The 21381-nt window shown below is 41.0% G+C and overlaps 1 protein-coding gene and 1 long non-coding RNA gene across 3 annotated transcripts; one reads left to right on the top strand and one right to left on the bottom strand.

Moving 5' to 3' along the window:
• Positions 1-573: 573 nt before the first annotated feature.
• On the bottom strand, positions 574-5463 carry LOC307269063. 2 transcript variants are annotated; one of them, XR_013845481.1, is made up of 10 exons: positions 5414-5463; positions 4731-4802; positions 4420-4489; positions 3888-3945; positions 3331-3399; positions 2813-2880; positions 2319-2386; positions 1762-1826; positions 1202-1271; positions 574-678 (listed from the first exon to the last, which is right to left on the bottom strand). It is a non-coding gene; the product is annotated as an uncharacterized lncRNA (long non-coding RNA). The 2 variants fall into 2 exon arrangements; XR_013845482.1 differs by lacking the exon at positions 1762-1826.
• A 6482-nt stretch (positions 5464-11945) lies between these two features.
• Positions 11946-20107, top strand: trim2b (tripartite motif containing 2b; the record flags this gene model as incomplete). The annotated part of the gene is made up of 13 exons (XM_080052570.1): positions 11946-12044; positions 12513-12661; positions 13041-13221; positions 13673-13932; positions 14740-14878; positions 15122-15307; positions 16498-16693; positions 17374-17477; positions 17594-17761; positions 18119-18287; positions 19250-19320; positions 19458-19598; positions 19955-20107. The coding sequence occupies 13 exons, from the start codon at positions 11946-11948 to the stop codon at positions 20105-20107; spliced, it is 2016 nt and encodes a 671-aa protein (XP_079908696.1).
• Between the last annotated feature and the right edge of the window lie 1274 nt (positions 20108-21381).

Raw genomic sequence — 21381 nt, 5'->3', positions numbered from 1 at the left:
GATAAGTAAAAATTATTAATGGCTTAATCTACTGTAACATGATGCAATAGTTTATTTTCAGCCCTAAAATAAAGTACTAATTTAACAAGACAATTTTTATATCTAGTAAAAATAAATAAACTAGATAGCTCATTTGTTTCTGGTTCAAGCATCTCAGTTGCAAATAATTGCTCTCCGTCTTATAAGGACATGAAAGAATCCCAGAATGACTTTGCAAAATAATAAATGCATTAATTCATATTCAACAGGAATAGTTTTGTGATTAACAGTTTCCCAGAATGTGACACCAGTTTTAAACCACTTTAATTCAAAACCTTTACCATCTTAAATACCTTTGAGACCATTATGAATGGAATTTAAGAGACATTTTGAATCCATACTGGCAATCTATTTTGTAAAGAATCATGAGAAAACCCAGTCACAGAACAAAGAGGAACTCAATGGCCTCATACCCAACCAATCATTAGCGATGTTATAAAGTTAATGCATTTGTTTAAATTCAATGTTTTGTCCCATTATGTCGATGAAACATTTTACATGACACCACGTGAAGTCAAACACCACAGTTCCAAGTCAACTTGTCACAAACTTTATTTCTTGAAACAAATTTTTCTCAATCAAAACATGTTGAAATAAATCCTCCCTCTGCTGGTGAGTGTATGGCGCAGTGGCAGCATCCTGAAAGTGACACGTAAACAGAAGTTAGTTGTGAAGATAAAAATAGACAAATAATAGTCAAGACTCTTTTTCTATTCGCTCAGACATCCAAGGAAGGATTGGACCGTCTTCGGTCGTTAGACCTCTGGAGGAAACTACGAATGGCAGGAATATGCGTCATCACAGCGAACTGACAGTAAGATGGAGTCAGGGATTCTGGAGAACGATTGTTATCAAAATCTGTGAAAATCTCATGATCCACTATAGTAAGGTTTGCGCATGATGAAAAATTCCAGTGTTAATACACAGCCTAGGGTCTGTTAACTGGTATGTAAACAAGGTGGCCCACCATAGATAGCCACATGCCCGTTTACCAGGTCTAGGTTGTGTATTAATACTGGATTTCTCTAGGGCACACAGGTAGAGGATCATACAGAGAGAGAGAGAGTCGCTGGTTTTGACAAGTGTTCTCTAGAATTGCAGACACAACCTTTAATCTGGATTTACAAAACACAAATATATTTTTTTAAATATATTAACATACCTGGCTTCAAACCAACATCACAGGTGAACCTGTCCTCAGCCTGGACAGAGTGTGAAGCAGTGGCAGCATCCTGAAGGTGACAAGTAATCAACAGTTAGTTGTGAAGCAAGAAATGGACAAAATTAATATTTTCAGCTTTTTTCTATTCGCTCAGACATCCAAGGAAGGATTGGACCGTCTTCGGTCGTTAGACCTCTGGAGGAAACTACGAATGGCAGGAATATGCGTCATCACAGCGAACTGACACATTAGTAAAGTTACAGTCAGGGATTCTGGAGAATGCTCGTCATAATCAGTGAATATCTCCTGATTAGCAACTACGTCTGTACTGTGTGCTGGACAAATATCCAGTCTCAATACACAGCCTAGGCTCTGTAAACAAAGTGGACCACCATAGCAGACATGCCAAGCTGGTGTATTAATACTGGATTTGTTTCTGCAGTCAGGTGATCGTGAGGCAATATTCACCATTTTTTTTTTTTTTTTTGAGAACAAGTGTTCTCCAGAACCGCTGACTGCACCTTTAATCTGGAATTACCAACAAATATAGCTTTACATACCCGTCTTTAACCATCACCGGTGAACCTTCCTCAGCCTGGACAGAGTGTGAAGCAGTGGCAGCATCCTGAAAGTGACAAGTAGTCAACAGTTAGTTGTGAAGCTACAAATGGAGAAACATAATTTCACTACTTTCTATATTCGCTCAGACATCCAAGGAAGGATTGGACCGTCTTCGGTCGTTAGACCTCTGGAGGAAACTACGAATGGCAGGAATATGCGTCATCACAGCGAACTGACACAGTTAAGGTGCAGTCAGTGATTCTGGAGAACGCATGTTGATAAAATCACTTTGTCATGAACCTACATGTCTACCTGTAGGTGATGTGTGCACCCTTAAAATCCTGCGTTAATACACAGCCTAGGCTCTGTAAACAAGGTGGTCCATCATAGCTAGCAACATGACATGCCAGTTTACAGAGCCTAGGTATTGTCTATTAACAATGGATATGTTTGCCAATGCACAGGCAGCGTAGTTAGACCCAAAAAAAAAATCTCCAGAACCACCGACTACACCTTTAATCTGGATTTACAAATATATCTTAAGGTATTTACATACCTGGCTCAAATCACCACCATCTGTGACTCTTCCTCAGCCTGGACAGAGTGTGAAGCAGTGGCAGCATCCTGAAAGTGACAAGTAATCAACAGTTAGTTGTGAAGATAAAAATGGACAATTCATATTTTCTGCTTTCTATATTCGCTCAGACATCCAAGGAAGGATTGGACCGTCTTCGGTCGTTAGACCTCTGGAGGAAACTACGAATGGCAGGAATATGCGTCATCACAGCGAACTGATACAGTAAGATGGAGTCAGTGATTCTGGAGAACGATTGTTATCAGTCAAAAATCTCGTGTAAAAAAATGTATGCTCTGTTAACGTAAATTTACAGAGCCAAGGTTGTGTATCGACACTGAATTATTTTTCTGCGCACTGATTTTGAAAAAAAAATAATAAATAAAAAAATCTCATGTTTTGACGACAACTGTTCTTGAGAACCACTGACTCTACCTCATCTGGATTTACAAACAAATATATCAATGTTTACATACCTGGGTCAACCACCATCACCGGTGAACCTTCCTCAGCCTGGACAGTGTATGGAGGCAGTGGCAGAACCCTGAAAGTGACAAGTAAACAACAGTTAGTTGTGAAGCAAGAAATGGACAATTCATATTTTTTACTCTTTCTATTCGCTCTGACATCCAAGGAAGGATTGGACCGTCTTCGGTCGTTAGACCTCTGGAGGAAACTACGAATGGCAGGAATATGCGTCATCACAGCGAACTGACACATTAAGATGGAGTCAGTGATTCTGGAGAATGATTGTTATCGGTCAGAATCGGTGAATATCTTCAAGATCTGCTACCCGTCTGTACTGTGTGTAGGAAAAAAATAAATCCTGTGTAGAAACACAGCCTAGGCTCTGTAAACATGTTAGTTTACAGAGCCTAGGCTGAGTATTGACACTGCATTTACACAACGATTTTGACGACAACTGTTCTCCAGAACCACTGACTTCACTTTATCTGATTGTAAACACAGATATGTCGTTAAGATATTTACATACCTGGGTCAAACCACCATCACCGGCGAACCTTTCCTTTGCCTGGACAGAGTGTGAAGCAGTGGCAGCATCCTGAAAGTGACAAGTAATCAACAGTTAGTTGTGAAGCTAAAAATGGACAAAATTCATATTTTCAGCCTTTTAAATTCGCTCAGACATCCAAGGAAGGATTGGACCGTCTTCGGTCGTTAGACCTCTGGAGGAAACTACGAATGGCAGGAATATGCGTCATCACAGCGAACTGACACAGTAAAGGTGCAGTCAGGGATTCTGGAGAATGATTGTCATAATCAGTGAATATCTCCTGATTAGCAACTACATCTGTACAAGTCTCAATACACAGCCTAGGCTCTGTGAACACAGGTGGATCACCATAAGACATGCCTGTTTACCAAGCCTAGTTTGTGTACTGGATCTTTTTCTGCACAGTCGGGAGAAGATATTCACCAATTGACCAAAAAAAAAAAAAAAAAGTTTTGAGAACAAGCGTTCTCCAGAACCGCTGACTCCACCTTTACAAACACAAATATATTGTTTAGAAGATATAAATATTTACACACCTGGATCAAACCACCATCATCTGTGACTATTCCTCAGCCTGGACAGAGTGGCAGCATCCTGAAAGTGACAAGTAATCAACAGTTAGTGGTGAAGCTACAAATAGACAAAGTACATTTATTCTGCTATTTCTATTCGCTCAGACATCCAAGGAAGGATTGGACCGTCTTCGGTCGTTAGACCTCTGGAGGAAACTACGAATGGCAGGAATATGCGTCATCACAGCGAACTGACAGTAAAGATGGAGTCAGTGATTCTGGAGAACGCATGTTGATCAACCACTTTGTCATGATCCTACATGTCTACCTGTAGGTGATGTGTGCACACTTAAAATCCTGCGTTAATACACAGGCTCTGTAAACAAGGTGGTCCATCATAGTTTGCAACACGAGCCTAGGTTGTCTATGAACACTGGATTTTTTGCCCGTGCTCAGGTGGCGTAGTTAGACAAAAAAAGTTCTCTAGAATCACTGACAGTACCTTTAAAATCTTGATTATAAACACAGATGTATTGTTTAAAATATATTTACATACCTGGCTTCAAACCAACATCACAGGTGAACCTGTCCTCAGCCTGGACAGGGTGTGAAGCAGTGGCAGCATCCTGAAAGTGACAAGTAATCAACAGTTAGTGGTGAAGCTACAAATGGATAAATAATATTCACTACTTTTTCTATTCGCTCAGACATCCAAGGAAGGATTGGACCGTCTTCGGTCGTTAGACCTCTGGAGGAAACTACGAATGGCAGGAATATGCGTCATCACAGCGAAGGAGGATGAATATAAAATAAAATGATTTTTTTTGTCTGTTTAATTAAAAAATAAAAAATAAGATGTTAACAAACCTTGCATTGTCAGCAGGCGCATGTTTAGAGGTGATGCTGGCATCATCAGAAGATGGTCTGCACAGTTCAAATCTATAAAAGAAAGGGGAGAGAAAAAGTTCAGAGTTAGTAAAACACTTAGTTAATACAGGTTCTTTCTACAATTTAAGGCAATTTAGATAAAGATCTGTCAAGTTAGCAACTTCGTTAATGCTACGGTAATGTTTTAAGGATTTTAGGTCGGCGCACAAATGTCTCATTATGTATAATATTAAATCTCACTGACCAAAGACGTCATATATCACCAAGTTGTGTAGCATTTTAAAACACTTTAGCCTAATATAAATAATCTAGTCTGGCACGTTTTCCCTTAGTTACGGATTTAGTTGTCTGAATTAATATGGGGGAAAAAAAACGTGCTTAACTTTTTACATACAGAACATCCTAAACACGACTAAAGCACACGAGGTACGACCAATAAACTAATTTGAGACTTAACTATGTTGAAAAACTTTTACACACGTGTACATGTTAGTATCTGACAAGCACTCAGCATGTTTTCAGTGCAGGGGATATCGTCAACCATCTGTCCAATACACACGCCTGCTGTACTAAATGTTACTATGATACGCTCCTATACGTTGTGATAAGAGGGTATGAAGGCCCATTTTCGGACAAAAAGTGAGATATTAAGACATATTTACCGTGTAAGTTCGGAGAAGTTTTGTAGTTGGCTGCAGACTGGACCCCTCCGCATTCTAAAATGACAATAAACGTGTTTCCTTTTCTTTTTATCTAGTATTGGCGGTCAAAAAACTGCGCGAAGGAAACGTACCGCCCCCTATTGGACTGGAGGGCTCACTGTTAATATAGTGGAGTATAGAAAAGTAAGTCTGCATTTAGTGTTTAATTTGTCTAGTTATCAATGGCGGACTGTAAGTGACTAAATTAAATAAATATAAATAAATAAAAATACTCAATAAATTGATTCATATGTCATCAAATGCCTCAAAAATAAAATTAAAAAATACATTTAGCCTGTTCATAATTAATTCAGTAATAATTTATTTTATGCACATGTTTTAAACTGCCCCTTGCATTATGTGTATAGTATTAATTGTGGTTTTTTGCTCTTTCCTGTGCATCAGACCTTAATGCTGTACAGCACTTTGGTAAAGAATGGTTTTTAAATTAATGTGTCCATATGTTAAAATAATATTGCATGTACGAGAATCAGAATCACGTTTTTGTGTAATTATTAATACTAAGGGGGGAAAGAACTTTTATTTTGTGCACCAGAAGTATTTTTTTCATTGCCTTTGTCACGTTTTGGGCTCTGAAGAATACAAAATAGAAATATAGAAATAGTGTTAATGCTTTGATGATTGTGATTTAAAAATGTATTAATTGTTTATCTTTTTTTTAAACGCGTTTTTTTCAACATGTATATTTCTGCATTTTAAAGAATATAGTAATAAGTAATATTTATACAGGAGATCAGCAGGGAGAGAGTGACTGTGTTGCATATAGAGAGAGAGACATACAGAGAGGGAGGGAGAGAGAGAGAGACAGAGAGAGAGACATAGAGAGAGAGAGATACAGAGAGAGACATACAGAGAGAGAGAGAGAGAAACATACGCCCATACCATCATGTTATTGACAGAAACCATGAGCCAATCAAATCTCTCCATTTCACCCTCATCTTGCTTCTCATTGGTCGATTCTGTAGCAAAGGCCCCGAGTCATAACCCCCTTCCCCCCTCCCCCTCCCTCTCCCCCCCCCCCCCCCCCCCCCGCCTTCCCCCTTACACAGGCTGGTGCTGCTGCTGCAAGCTGCTGGTGTTGCCGTGACGATGATATCCTCCCCCCCCACTCCCTCCCACACACACACACACACACACTAGAGAGAGAGAGGAGAGGATGTGGAGCAAACAAGACGCGATGGCTTCAGGCACACACACTCATCTCTTGCGTCCTGGAAAAATGTGCTGGTGAGTGCTGGCTGTCGTTTATGCTCTTTTTAAGGTTGGTTGGGTGTGTGTGTGTGTGGGGGAGGAGGGGTTGAGATCACGGATGGATGGATGGACAGATGGACGGATGGATAGAGGAATGTTTGGGGATGACAGCAGCATCTGTAGCATGGTGTTGTGTCTTTCTGAGAGGGAGAGAGAGATAAGACCGATCGAAAGATGAAAGAGGATAAATGAATATCTGAATGAACGCAAGAACAGCTTAATCCACCTCAGCTTTACTGCAAAACCCAGGGTGTGTGTGTGTGTGTGTGTGTGTGTGTGTGTGTGTGTGTGTGTGTGTGTGTGTGTGTGTGTGTGCCACCAGGCCTGTATGTGCTGCAGGTTAGCATCCTCAGTGCTAACTGTAACAAGAGGTACGTCACAGATATTGGGCTGACCCCCTCTTACAGCTATGGATCCATTACTAGACTGGGCATTTTGGGTTCCACAACCATGAGCTGAAAAGGGCCAGGGAGCACGTAGTAGGCCAGAGCCAGGGAAAGAAGTTTATATTTCTGGTTGGAAATTGGACTATATGACTCAACAAGCACAAGACAAAATGACTAGGAGGAGTCACAAAATTGCCTCAAAGCCTCACAGAAGGACCACGAACCGACGCAAAATGATCCATAATAGATAGACAATGATATTGCAGATGCACAAATATGTATAAACAGGGACATACAATGATTTAAATGACTCAATAGTGAGCACAGAAAACTGCAATTGTTTGGAATAAAGAAGACAAACCCATTGAAAATAATTGATAATGACCAGAAAGACACAAGGAAGAAAAAATGCATAGCTATCACAAGAAGACCCAAAGCAACTACAGAAACACTTGATGAACGAAGAAAGATAGATAGCCAAATAATTGACTGAAAAGAAGCAAAGAGATGCAGAACAAGGATGCACAAATGCTTTGTCAGGCTAAGATGGTAGAACATTCTAGTTAAATGCTAAAGTACATCACCGCTGTGTGGTAAATTGTACGTGTCTTTGGATACATCTCTTCAAGATTAAGCATCAATAATGGGACACGTCCAAATCACATTCAGATTCAAGATTGTTTTATTGTCATATGCACACCAATTACAGAGCAGTCGCATTTAGTTCGGCAACACCCTTAAATACCTACTTCACCGGTAGGAATGTAAAGGTGTATTGAACTCTGAGATCCTGTGTAGTATAAATGTGCAATTTGTTGGTTCATCCTAGCCTGAGAAAAGGCAGCAAGAGTGTTTTATGGTCTCACTGTCTAACCCTACGTTTAACTAGTGTGACATCACACTAGTAAAATTGTAGGGTCAGGATTAACAGGACAGCTGGGCCAAGGGAAGACTGAGGGAAGACTGAGGGAAGAAAAACCTCATTCATTATATTATAATAGCGATTTTATAATGAAAGAACGCCGGTTCCGTATGGGTGAAGTATTCCTTTAATGCCACCTGCCTGCCTCTAGTTTGTGTGTGACCGTAAACAGCAAAGTCATGGGAAGTGGCCCGGGTCAAAGAGTTAAATCAGACCCAAAGGCAACCTGATGAGAAATGGGTTACTGGAACAAGGTCTATAGAGCAGATGATATGGAACTGTCCTGTAACACTATCTCACAAGCCTCACATTCGTTTATCTCAATCTTTAGATCAGTCTGGACTTTCTCAAATCTCCGTAGGGAGGAGCCCTGTCAAAAAATGACCAGGCAAATCTACAGCTCTGGAAACAATGAAGAGACCACTCCAAATGTTCAGTGTCTCTTGTTTTACTATTTAAAGGAATATGTTTGAGTAGAATGAACATTTTGGTTTTATACTAAAAACTACTGACAACATTTCTGTTAAATTCACAATAAGAATATCATCATCAAGAGCATTTCCATAAAGTAATGTAGAGATGAAGATTTAAGAAAAATCCAGACTGGTCTCTTCATTTTTTTCTGGAGCTGTGTCTATAATGTTTGTCCTTTAGTGAAAGGCAGCTTCTGATCGGTTCATGTAGTCGTCAATTTAGTAATTTTTTGACCGGGCTCAAATGTGACGCTTGCTATATCAGGTTAGTTGTATGAAATGTAAAGCCCACTGAGACAAATGTATTTGTGATTTTGGGCTATACAAATAAAACTGATTTAGTCTCATTTATATATTTATTTATTTTTATATATGAAAACTGCAGAATCGATGAATTTATGGTCTGTGAAAAACACTGCAGAGAACGAAAGAAAGGGTCCATTTGTCTCTCTGTAGGTGACAGTTACAGATAGACACCACTGGGCACACACACACACACACACACACACACACACGCACACGCACACACAGACACACACACACTGCAACGCTGCAAATAGAACCCCACTGTTGCCCCATAATCCTTTGCACCATGCACTGCAGAGGGTGCTTGAATGAGAGTGTGGGGGTGCACAGTTATGTGTGATTACGTTTCCGTGTGCAACATTTGTGTGTGTGTGTGTGTGTGTGTGTGTGTGTGTGTGTGTGTGTGTGTGTGTGTGTGTCAAGAACAGAATATTTTGGGGGGGATGAGGTGATAAAACAGGCGTATGTATAAGATCATAGGCAGCTCAGATCCATAACCCCCCACCCATCCTCATAAATAATTCATCAAAGTATTCAGTTCATCTACACACACGGCAAGGAGACGAGAAGAACATTAAAAACAGGAAAAACTAGACAAAGGAAAGCAGAAAGGAAGGAAATGACTGGCTGACGTCTGAATTTAAAATAAAAAGTTGATATATTAGAGGAAATATGGAAGTCAAAAGTGCAGTGCTTGCAAAAATGATTAAAGCCATTTACATTTGATGGATGTTCAAACTGTTAAGGCCTGCTTGCAACAATGACACACACACACACACACACACACACACGCACGCACACACACACACACACACACACACACACACACACACGCACACACACACACACACACACACACACACACTGTTAATTCAATGCCATAATTATAATATATTGGACGGGACACATCCTCCAAATTATATAATGACATAAAAAAATTAGCCTAAATGTAGAGCCTTAAAAGTTCCTCACACATGTTAGTACATAGTATATATTATAATTGCAGGACCACGCCAGGACTATTAGAAATGTGTTTGTAAATTAACCTTTTTTTAATGAGAATAAATCTAGCTTCAGGTGTACACTAACACACACACACACACACACACAAAACACACACAAACACACACACACTCCTTTCTGTATTTATTTATTTATTACGAGAGCGTTCAAACCCGAATGTCTAGACAGGTTTTATGGTTCACATGACATTACATCATCACATCCGCGCCACTAGTGAACTGGGACACTTTGTATAATCAACTTGGAGCTCTCTCTCTCTCTCTCTCTCTCTCACACACACACACACACACACACACACACACACACACACACACACACACACACACACGCTGTTCAATATAGGATTTTAGGATTAAAGGGGCCATGACTGATTCTTCTATCCCGTTCGTTCTCTTTTTCCCTTTGAAGTGGTTTCCTTGACCTACATTACTGCTATTTACTGGTTTCATATTCCCACATGCACCGAATACACATGCATCCCCCCCCCCCCCCCCCTCACACACACACACACACGCACACACACCCCTGTCTGTGGATCGTCCCATCTGTTCCTGGTCTTGCTCCAAGCGTTCTTTACTATGGAGTGAACCATCTGGAGGTCAATTAGGGGGTGTGCAGCTGGAAGGAGCATATGGCCATTCTAACAGACTGTTTTGGTATTTATTTAGGGGGGTGTCAACTTTTGCAACAATTTCTTGACGAACTACTCTCACACACACACACACACACACACACACACACACACGCTTCAAAAACACAGGTATCATGCAGGCTGGTACTCAGATTGTTGAAGTTTGGGGCAACACCCTTAAGGCAATGCAGGTTGGCCTTTTGCCATTGACCTGAATGCAATGCAGAGTTTTTAGGGAGTGCCATAGTGGGGGTTAGATGAACTGCTGATGGATGGATGGATGGATGGATGGATGGATGGATGGATGGATGGATGGATGGATGGATGGATGGATGGATGGATGGATGGATGGATGGATGGATGGATGGATGGATGGATAGATAGATAGATAGATAGATAGATAGATAGATAGATAGATAGATAGATAGATAGATAGATAGATAGATAGATAGATAGATAGATAGGTAGATAGGTAGATAGATAGATAATAAAAAGAGATTTATTTTCATGTCAAATGCAGTTTGAAAAAATACTTGGACGTCCGAGTGCCGACTATACCCCCCTGCTTTCCAGATCATGTACATTTTCTTTTTACTATACTTTAAACTGCGGCTGTACTGAAACAGTATAACATAATTGTGTAACCTCACCTGTTCTGTTGTCTACTATATTGTGTGTTAAAATACAATTCTCAGGAATAAACAGAAAATAAAACCTTAAACATGTAAATAATAGTTCTGCTTTTGCACCTAATAACCTCTCTGTTTCCTCCCTCAGGACACAGCGGACGCTAAACTTAGTTTGATGCTACACCAAGATCTGCTGCTTTTCCGAAAAATCAGACATTAAAGAAGATAAACTCTTTCTGGTTATTCAAGACTCATACATTACTCCTGGAAAAAAGGCAACACATGGACGCAGAAGGACGTTTTGGATGTATATTTTCTACACCAAGTTTCGCTGACTACAGCTGCAAATAAAGGGCATGTATGACGTTTTAGTATTTCCTCTTTAGAGCAGTGAAATCAAGAAATTAAAGTTCTGACTTAAGTGCAGTGCAAAATTACAGAAAAACAAGAACTAACATCTGATTTGTCATCACTCTCTTCTGGAAGCGGTGTGAAAAAAAATATTGTAGAAAGTTCTGAATGTAATGTGCCTCCTCTTAGCTTTTGGAAGTGGCATTTTACTTAACTTATACAAAGTCAAAGTCAAAAATTATTTCTATCGCACATTTCAAAACACAGACATATACAGACATGCCTCATCTAAGATCCAACATGTGCCAAGAATTCACCCAGCTTCAATGTGATGTTTCGCCCGTTCCGTTGGACGTCACAATGGAATAAAGATTGAGAAAAGGATTTTACGAAAGGGAACAATACAAACAGACGGTAGGGAACCTAGTATCGGGACACCCAGAGCCTTCCCCTGGCTGCCCTGTGGAGTGAGGGGCGTGTTCGGAGGCTGCCGCTCGCTGATGGAGGGCCACCAACACTCCCCAGATAGCAGCAGTGAGGAGTGCACCGTGCTGGAGGCGCCGCCGGACAAAAACGCCTGCACGCTACATGCAGGGAAGGTAGGGATATGTATTACTTTAATATTTTATTCTTTTTATTTAAGTTTAGTTTTTGAAAACATTTTTATTTCACCTTATTTTTTTTTACAGGCAAGTCATTTAGACAAAAGCCTCTTAAAACAGATACAATATATTATACATGAAATACAATTTAAAATGAAATAAAATACTATATAAAAATCAAACTAAAATTGGCAATGAGAACACAGAGAGCAAGGTATTCCACAGACAAGGGGGTCATCATTCTGAGTTTGTGTAAGGTGGCGACATGTGCATATCCGCTTATTTTCTCAAGAGGGACAATATACATTATTAAACATACAGGCCTATAAAAGAAATGTAGTGAAAGAGCACCAAATCAAAGACAAATAATCACTTTTATTAATTATTAATGTCACCTGAGCCATCATGACATTAACTGTGTTGTATCTGAATCTCCGTGCCGCCATTCTCCCCTTTCCCCTGCAGGTGGCAGACTTGTTCTGTTTGGAGTGTGAGTGTGCGCTGTGCGAGGACTGTGTTCAGGACCATGGAGAGCACCCTAAGGGGCCCCTCGACCAAGCGCTAGAGCAACACCGCAGCACACTGACGGACAGGCTGGGGGAAGTCCAGAACAGGTGAAAACAACTCTGTCCCTGTGTTACAAATCTCATACTCTTTCCTTTTACTACAATGCACGATCATGGATAGACAGGACAAAATTACAAATATATTTCTTAACTTTATGCATTACAACAAAATCACAACATTTCTCCCATGTCGACGTTTTTGTCTCTGCATTAGAGGTTTTAGCAAGTGATTCTTTAACTTGTGAATGAGTGTGCACTTAGATAAACATCAAGTAAATATATTTTAATTCCTAAATCAGATAAAATGATCATACACCATTGCAAAACAGAGGATAACCGATACATTGCCTACATTGTGTTTACGTTGAACAAGCTTTGACTTAAATACTCATTCTCACCATGTTTTTTCGGATGTTTTTCTCTCCAGACTCCCTCAGATTTCAGATACCCTGTCATTCGTTAAGGAGATCCTCCAACAGCTGACCAACCAGAGAGCTTCCATCGAAGAGGACATCCAATCCAGTTTTGAGGATCTGCACAAGCAGCTGGATGTCCGAAAGAGTGTTTTACTGATGGAGCTCGAGGTCACATATGGATTAAAACAAAAGGTGCACACATGTTTTCTTGTTTGAGAAGTTCAGCTTTCAGATTTTTTGCAAAAACTGGATTCTCTGGTCCCTCATTTTTCATGCTTCTCAAAGTATAGCCTTTCTTTCTACATGGGCTACTTTACAGGATACAATAAAACATCCTAAACCTAACTCAAAACATCAGGAGTGTTCTGATGTATTTACTGAATGTTTAAAGTTATTTTCTTTTATCAAATTATCCCTTGTTATGCTTTTTTGCCTTACTATTTTGATCACCTTTTAAAAGTATTGCTTTCTTTGCAACGCTCAGTACTTTTACTCTATTTTTTCTTATTTTTACTAGTATTAGCATGTCTTTGTTAATTGTATGTTTATTTTAATCTGAAGTATTCACTATATGTGATTTTCTCATTTTTAAGTCATTACTAGTTAGTTAATTACCTTCTACCTACTACATGTGTGTCTTTAGGTCCTGCAGGCCCAAGTGGACAGCCTGGTCCGTGGAGAGGGGGACATCTCGGCCTCCTGTACCCAGGCAGAGGAGGCTCTGGCTGGGGAAGCGAGTGTGTCGAGCCTGCAGGAGGAACAGGAGCTCCAGGAGAAGCTTGGGGAGCTGGCGGGCTTCGGTCTGCCGTGTCAGCCGGAGGAGAACGACCAGCTCGATCTGGTGCTGGAGACGGACGGGCTGAGGAAGTCCATTCACAACCTGGGAACCATCGTCACGACCAGGTGAGATATTTCAAACGTTTAGGCCTGTGTTAAAAAAACTGTAACACCAACTTTACCTTATTTGATACATGAGTTTCTGAGACCTCAATATAGTCAACATCATCATATCCAAATGGCCACCATCATGTAGTGAATCCAAGCCCCAACAACAGCGAGTTCTACCAGCATCCAATGCGGAAGTGACAGAATATGCATTTCAACGAGTGGCCACTAAGAGGTGGCACCAAAATAGAGCAATCTCTCATTGAATGTTAAATATGTTGTTTTCATAGCATTATTAAACCTTTATAAGGTCTGGTCCAAAAAACATTCTAGTCTGTATGTTTAGGTCATATCTCTATGACAACATCACGACAACTAGGTAAAATATTTCAAATGTTTAGGCCTGTGTTAAAACCCTGTAACACCAACTTGAACATATTTGATAAATGAGTTTCTGAGACCTGAATATAATCAACATCATCATTTCCAAATGGCAGGGACATTCTAGCTAATTTTGATAGGGTTACACTAAGAATAAAAAAATATATTTTTACTATTATCTCAGGATCAATAATTACTGTATTAAAGCAACTTAAAATGTTCAATACTGTGTGCCATAATCAACATTCAAATTGTGTTGAAAATGTGAGTATCCAATATGACACAGCAGGTGTATAAGACTGATATGGAAATTGCCATTTCACAATGTACTCTTCATTAGGCCTAACTTAATGCCATATTCACTGTTAAATTAACCTATTTGTTAAAAACTATTTTGCATGTAATACCATTGGACCCAACCTTTGTCTTCCTCCTCTTCCTCAGTGCGGTGGCAAGCCAGAGTGAAGCCATGGGTGGAGGCCTGGAGCAGTGCATTGTGGGACATCCTGCCTCGGTTACCATCGTGACAAGAGATAAGTCAGGGGGAGCCTGCAAGAGTGGCAATGCAATCCTGTCAGCTGAGGTTCGTCATACACCCACACTCTGATAAAATGTATTGCAACAAATTCACAAAAACAACTAAACAGTACTTATAAATGTATGTTAATCTTCCTTCTCTTAATCGTCTTTTATACTGTATTTTATTAGGTATTTTATACTATTTATTGTGGGAGCATTGTTTTTAGAGGCTGCATGACTAAATGTACAGTAGTTGTATGGGTCTACTGCACAATGACAAATAAAGTATATTATATTCCTAATACAGGTGTTCACCCCTGATGGCAGCATTGTGGATGGGGAAATACTGGACCACAAGAATGGGACTTATGAGTTTGTGTACGTTGTGCCGAAAGAGGGCGACTTTTCATTGGCTCTCCGTCTGTATGACCAGCACATCAAAGGCAGCCCCTTCAAACTGTCCGTCACCAGGGCTTCAGAGACAGAAGTAGAGGTGGGTTCAGGGTGTCTGCTGGTGGCAAAGTGTTGTAGATATTACTTAAAGGCCTACTTCACCAGTGGAAATATGACTATGTCTAACCCTACAGGGTTACCCTAAACTTTAGGGTTAGACAAACCGATTTCTAAAAATGTTGCACATTTATAGGATCTCAGAGTTCAATACACCTTCATATTCCCACAGGTGAAGTAGCCCTTTAATTTTAGTTAGAAACTATACCATTCCTAGTTGTGGCTCTGGACAACATTTTTTGGTCTATAACATTTTTGTGGCTTCGACTTTAAAAAAAAAAGAGTCAGATCCAGCCTCGACTGGTACTTTCATTTCTTGCCAAGAGAGAATTAAATCCATCCAAAGGGAATGATAACAAAGGGAATCCGTTTTGCAGTCTCAGCTCTGGGTAATCCCATCCAATGCTTTGCTTTGAAATGGATCCATCACACAGTTGAACTCTTTGCTGTCTTGCTAGCTTTCCATGCATCACTGCACTGAACAAAATGTTGTTTAAATGTGAAAATGTTTGAAGTGCAGTGTTCATTAGGCCACAGAGTCATGCTACATACTTCAAGTATTCTTTCTACAATCATTAATATTTTCTTTTACAAATAAATACATTTTACCTCACATGGGATAGGAAGTGCTTATTATTTTAAATTAACATCCATTAGCTTACCTCAAATACATACTTGTTAGCAATGTGGTGTCCCTTCCACCATCAGAATCAGAATCAACTTTATTTGTCATTGCACATGTTACAGAACAACAACATATCTTTTCAGTTTACACCCCGCCAAGAAACATAGAAAGACAGTGACATGGGGCGCCCTTTGCTCAGTCGGTAGGGCGTCCCCCCCCCCCCCCCCCCGGGCCGGGCCCAGCAGCAGACCCGGGTTCGATTCCCGCCCGCGGTCGTTCTCTGCATGTCACTCCCCTCTCTGCCCCGTTTCACCTCTGTCTCTCTGCACTATCAATAAAGCATAAAAATGCCCAAAAAATATCTAAAAAAATAAATAAATAAATAAAGACAGTGACACTAACATGGGAGGACAGGATAAGGTCTGACTGTAGAGTCGTCTAGGCCAGGCCGCGCCCCTATTTATCATGGACGGATGGAAAAGGAAAACAAGAGGGAAAAACAGGGTAAAAAAAAGGCCATTCTCAAACTACGACCATTGTCTCTGCAGGTTTCTCCCTCCACCACCACAGCTACCAACTCAGCAGCCTACGCCACCCCGTCCACAGGCTCCTCTGAGGGGGCAAAGAGACGAGGGAAGTCCCCCGGCCAGAAGAAGAAAGGCTCCAAGAGGGCCAGCAGTGCCCTGGGAACCCCCAGACGCAAAACCCAGAACCCCATTGAGGATGACCTCATCTTCAAGATTGGTGAGACATTCATTTGACCATCTATCTATCTATAAAGCAAGAAACGTCTGTCTGTCTGTGTGTCTGTCTGTGACTCGCATATCTCTCTCACTGCTGGTCAGATCGGCCTGAGCTTCTGGATATGGCTTGCACACGGCACAAAGGTGTGCATCCTTGATTGATTATGAAGTTTTGGACCAAATATGTAGAAGTTATCATATTTATATCATGCTGGCGGCGAACACATGCGCACACTGAAGGCCACAGTAGCGACGGGCATGAAGTAGTCTCCGGCTAAACCCCGCCTCCCTCTGGTTTGATTGGCTGCTGCGACCAAAGCTTGAAATGAGTGACGAGCGAGACACACACAGCAGACCTGCTTCCTACGGGCAATGCACTAGTAATAGTGAAGATAAACAAGGAGATTTGGGCACTTGTTTTAATACAGCTAGTCAACCGAAAGCTATTACCAAAGCGTTAACATGTAGAATATGAGGCTAAACAGTTGAGATAACTAAAAGACAATAAATGGGTTCAAGGGGTCCCAACTACCCCTTAACCAACAGGTAGGACAATGGTTGGTGCCAAATTGCAGATGAAACCAAAATTACTGTATACTTATAAACTTGTCTAACAGAAAAAAATACATCCACAATTGATGCTTGAAATCTGTTTTATCTGATTTTTACTTTTCTCCCCAGGAACGAAGGGGAGGAATAAAGGAGAGTTCACCAACCTTCAAGGGGTGGCTGCCTCCTCTGTTAGCAGGATATTGATTGCTGACAGCAACAATCAGTGTGTCCAGGTATACAACTTATTTATTTTTGATTGATGGTTCAGATTTGGTTTTAAGGTTTATGGTTAGAAGCGAAGATGTGTGTTATGTCTCTGAGGGTAATCACAAATGTCTACCTACTCCAGATTTTCTCGAATGAGGGGGAATTCAAGACTCGCTTTGGGGTGAGGGGACGGTCACCGGGGCAACTGCAGCGTCCAACAGGTGTGGCCGTTCACCCCTGTGGTGACATCATCATCGCCGACTATGACAACAAGTGGGTCAGCATCTTCTCCAGCGAGGGCAAGTTCAAGGTTAGTGTACGGTTTTAAGCTAGTACAGGTGAAAATCCAGTATTAAAGCCTAGGCTCTGTAAATGCCTGGGCATGTTGCTAGCTACAGTGAACCCTATTGTTTACATACCCCTTGTATTAACATTCCGATTTTCTTCAGCACATCCACAGTACAGACAGGTAGTGGATCGTGAGGAGATCTTCACTGATTTTTTTTTTGACTAAAAGTGATTTTGACAACATGTGTTCTCCAGAATCGCAAACTTCACTTTCAAGGGATGAAATTAGGACATTAATGCTGAAGGATTTTGAACTCATATGTCTGGTGTTTGGTTGAATGTTATCATCCTTATCGTTGGTTGTTCTTGGGACCCTCAGGCTAAGCTTGGCTCCGGTAGACTCATGGGGCCGAAGGGCGTGACCGTGGACCAGAACGGTAATGTGATTGTGGTGGACAACAAGGCGTGCACTGTCTTCATCTTCCAGCTGACCGGCAAGCTCGTCGCCAAGTTCGGTAGTCGAGGAAACGGTGACAAGCAATTTGCAGGTAGTGTTAAAGCAGCTCAGAGTAACATTTAAATATCTTTTAAACAGCCTCATGTTTCCTCTGATAATAATAAATTACTTTTAACAGCAAACGAGACCATCAGTGCAAAGAAAGACGTTTTTATATAGTTTTTATTACTGCGTTTGGTCTGGTCGCACACCCAGTCCGATTTTCGGTTCGCGCGTGCAGGCTCTTTGGTCACATATCCATATTGGTCGCAGATTTCAGTGTGGCACAACAACGCGATTTGAGAAGCCTAACCCTCCAGGTGAGGGAAGAGGAGCGGGAGCTTTGTTTGAGACAGTTATTTGTCATCATAATGACTGATAACGGGGCTGAACCATCAAAGAAAAAAAATGCAATGAAGAAAAGCTAAAAGGGAGAGTGGTAGAAGAGCGGGAGGGCGTTGCCAAGCAACGTATACACAATTTCACGGGAGCGAACTGCAGTGTTTACTCCTAAATGAATGAGCGATAGCCTACTAAAACAAAGTTTACTTTGCCTCACCATCATCAGATGAGTCGACCATTATTCATCTGAAATAGTCATAACAACAACATAACGACAGCTGGCGTCGTAAAAATACTACCGCTTTTGTCCAAAGGGGCCGCCAAGGGACCAAGTTACTCGTAGTGGCTTTAAAAGAATTAGATAAGCCACGAGAAAAACATGTGAGAACCAATTCCCACCAGAATGTTTTTTTAAATTATATTACACTTTTCAGATTAATCAAACATATTGCGAATATAACTGTCACATGCACATTTACTTTATCATTTGACTAAGAATTGTGTTCATAGCATTGCTTGCATTCTTAAATCAGCAGAATTTTCTGAATAACATATAAAGAAGCGTATGATTTACTATTAACACTGAAAGAAATAGAGGCGTCAGCTTATGTCATTGCTAAAAAACAGCTTTGTAACTGAAAGCACAACCTCTTTTTGCTGTTGTTCCTGAAGGTCCACACTTTGCAGCAGTGAACAAGAACAATGAGATCATCGTGACCGACTTCCATAACCACTCTGTCAAGGTGAGGCCTTCAAAACTTAACATTAATACCTTTGTCCCTCGATTAGTTTGTAATAAAATGGTACCTTTAGTTTAGGTGATTTAAGTAGATTAAGTCAAATGCGTCCTGGTATATTTATCTTTATCTATCCTGGTCAGGTTTTCACAATGGAGGGAGAGCTGGTGATGAAATTCGGCTCAAACGGCGAGGGAAACGGCCAGTTCAACGCTCCCACAGGTGTAGCTGTGGACGTTAACGGGAACATCATTGTAGCTGACTGGGGCAACAGCAGAATACAGGTAAAGCAGTGCTGCGAAGTGCTTGACATTGTGGCGAAGCAGATAGGGCAGTCGGCCACTGGAGTGCAGGGTCAGTGGTCCAAACAAACCCCCTCCTCCCCGACACATGTCAAAGTGTCCTTGGGAAAGACATTAAACCCTTGAATTGCTCCCAATAGTTAGCTTGCACCCTGCGTGGTAGCTGCTGCAATCGGTGTATGAATGTGTGTGTGATTGGGTGATGTAGAGCGCTTTGGGTCTGTGAAAAACCAGGGAAAAGAGCTATATAAGTGGAGTCCAGTTTACCATTTGACAAGAAGCCACACATTGAAAGTGTTGGGAGTTTAATTTTCTTTTTTTTCTCTGTTAATTTCCAGGTGTTTGATGGAAGTGGTTCTTTCCTCTCCTACATCAACACTTCCGCAGACCCTTTGTACGGACCCCAAGGTCTGGCTTTAACCTCGGACGGACACGTGGTAGTGGCGGACTCTGGCAACCACTGCTTTAAAGTCTACCGCTACCTACAGTGATGGAAGATCGGGCTAGAGAAATGATCCGAAGGCTGGAAGTATGGACGGAGGGAGCAGTTGTTGGCGAGGAAAGATGGTGGTGCACGAGGACAAATTCTAGGAATTATTGCATGAAACTCTACTGCTGTCTGTAACAATGGGAGGAGGACTGCATACGAAACAAACTAAGAAGCAAAGAAGAAGCATCAGCCCCATCTTTACATAATTAGACCACAATCAAAATATAACCCAGTTTTGACAACTTTCCATGTGTTGATTTCCATGAAGTAAGATGAAAACGATGAGAGAAAGATCAGTCTCTGAATAACATTATCTTAAAGTCTAATGGAAGACTGGGACAAAAGCAAACGAGAGGGAATGAAACGATGGTGGACACAATAGTTTGCTGCCCTTGAGGAGTGAGGCAAGGCTGGAGCAGAAACGATTATGCAATGACTGATTCACAATATCAAATTCTAGAAATCCCTCTCTCTCTGAGTTTGGCATTATTAAGAGAATGGAGGAGTGGATGAAAAAGGCTCTAGGAAAAATAAAGGAAAAACAGTTATGGTTGCAAATGAGAACATGAAGAAATCCTTGGAAACCGCTGCTTCCTCAACCAACAATGGAGTGAATGATGTTCAAAAGGATCTAATAAGTATCAGGATGGTGTTTTGGTTGGAGAGAATGGATCAGAAAAATAACAATTTTGCGGATGGTCTGCCTTCTTATATTGTATGTAACTGACAAAATAATGGCCAGTGAGCTAAAACCAGTCCATGTCTTGGTAACTCCAGGTCATTACTACAGATTTCAGTTCATGGCCAAATCAACTCTAACAATAGGAAGCTTTAACATTTCGGAACCAAACAGTTGCTATTTAACTCCCAGAGCTTTCCCGGTTGCCCTTTAGCAAAGCACTTAAAGCTGGGGTATATGATTTCTGATTGGTCAAAGTTAACATGAGCTGTACACTTTGACCAATCAGAGCGAGGCTCCAATTCTCTGTTCTTATTGGCTGTTGGGACTGTCCATTCACTTTGGCACGACTTTGTTGTTGTAGAGCGTGCCAGGGAGGGACCATAGGGGAGGGACTAAAGAGAACAAGTGGAGCGGTTGAGGTATTTGAATTCGAATCTCTATCCCAACTGCCATTTTCTCCCCAAATCCTCCACCCCAGCTTTAACGCTAAACTGGTCCAGCAGTGGAGGACTGTAGTTGCACTGGGGAACTCAGTGAATGTGTAAATATGAAGAAAGGAATTGTTTAAAATTGGCATCCCTAATCAGCCAACA

The sequence above is a fragment of the Ammodytes marinus genome (assembly GCF_949987685.1).
Source record: "Ammodytes marinus genome assembly, chromosome: 23".
Classification (NCBI taxonomy): Eukaryota; Metazoa; Chordata; class Actinopteri; order Uranoscopiformes; family Ammodytidae; genus Ammodytes; species Ammodytes marinus.
Note: the sequence above shows the minus strand (reverse complement) of the source record. Positions and strands in the feature narration are given on the sequence as shown.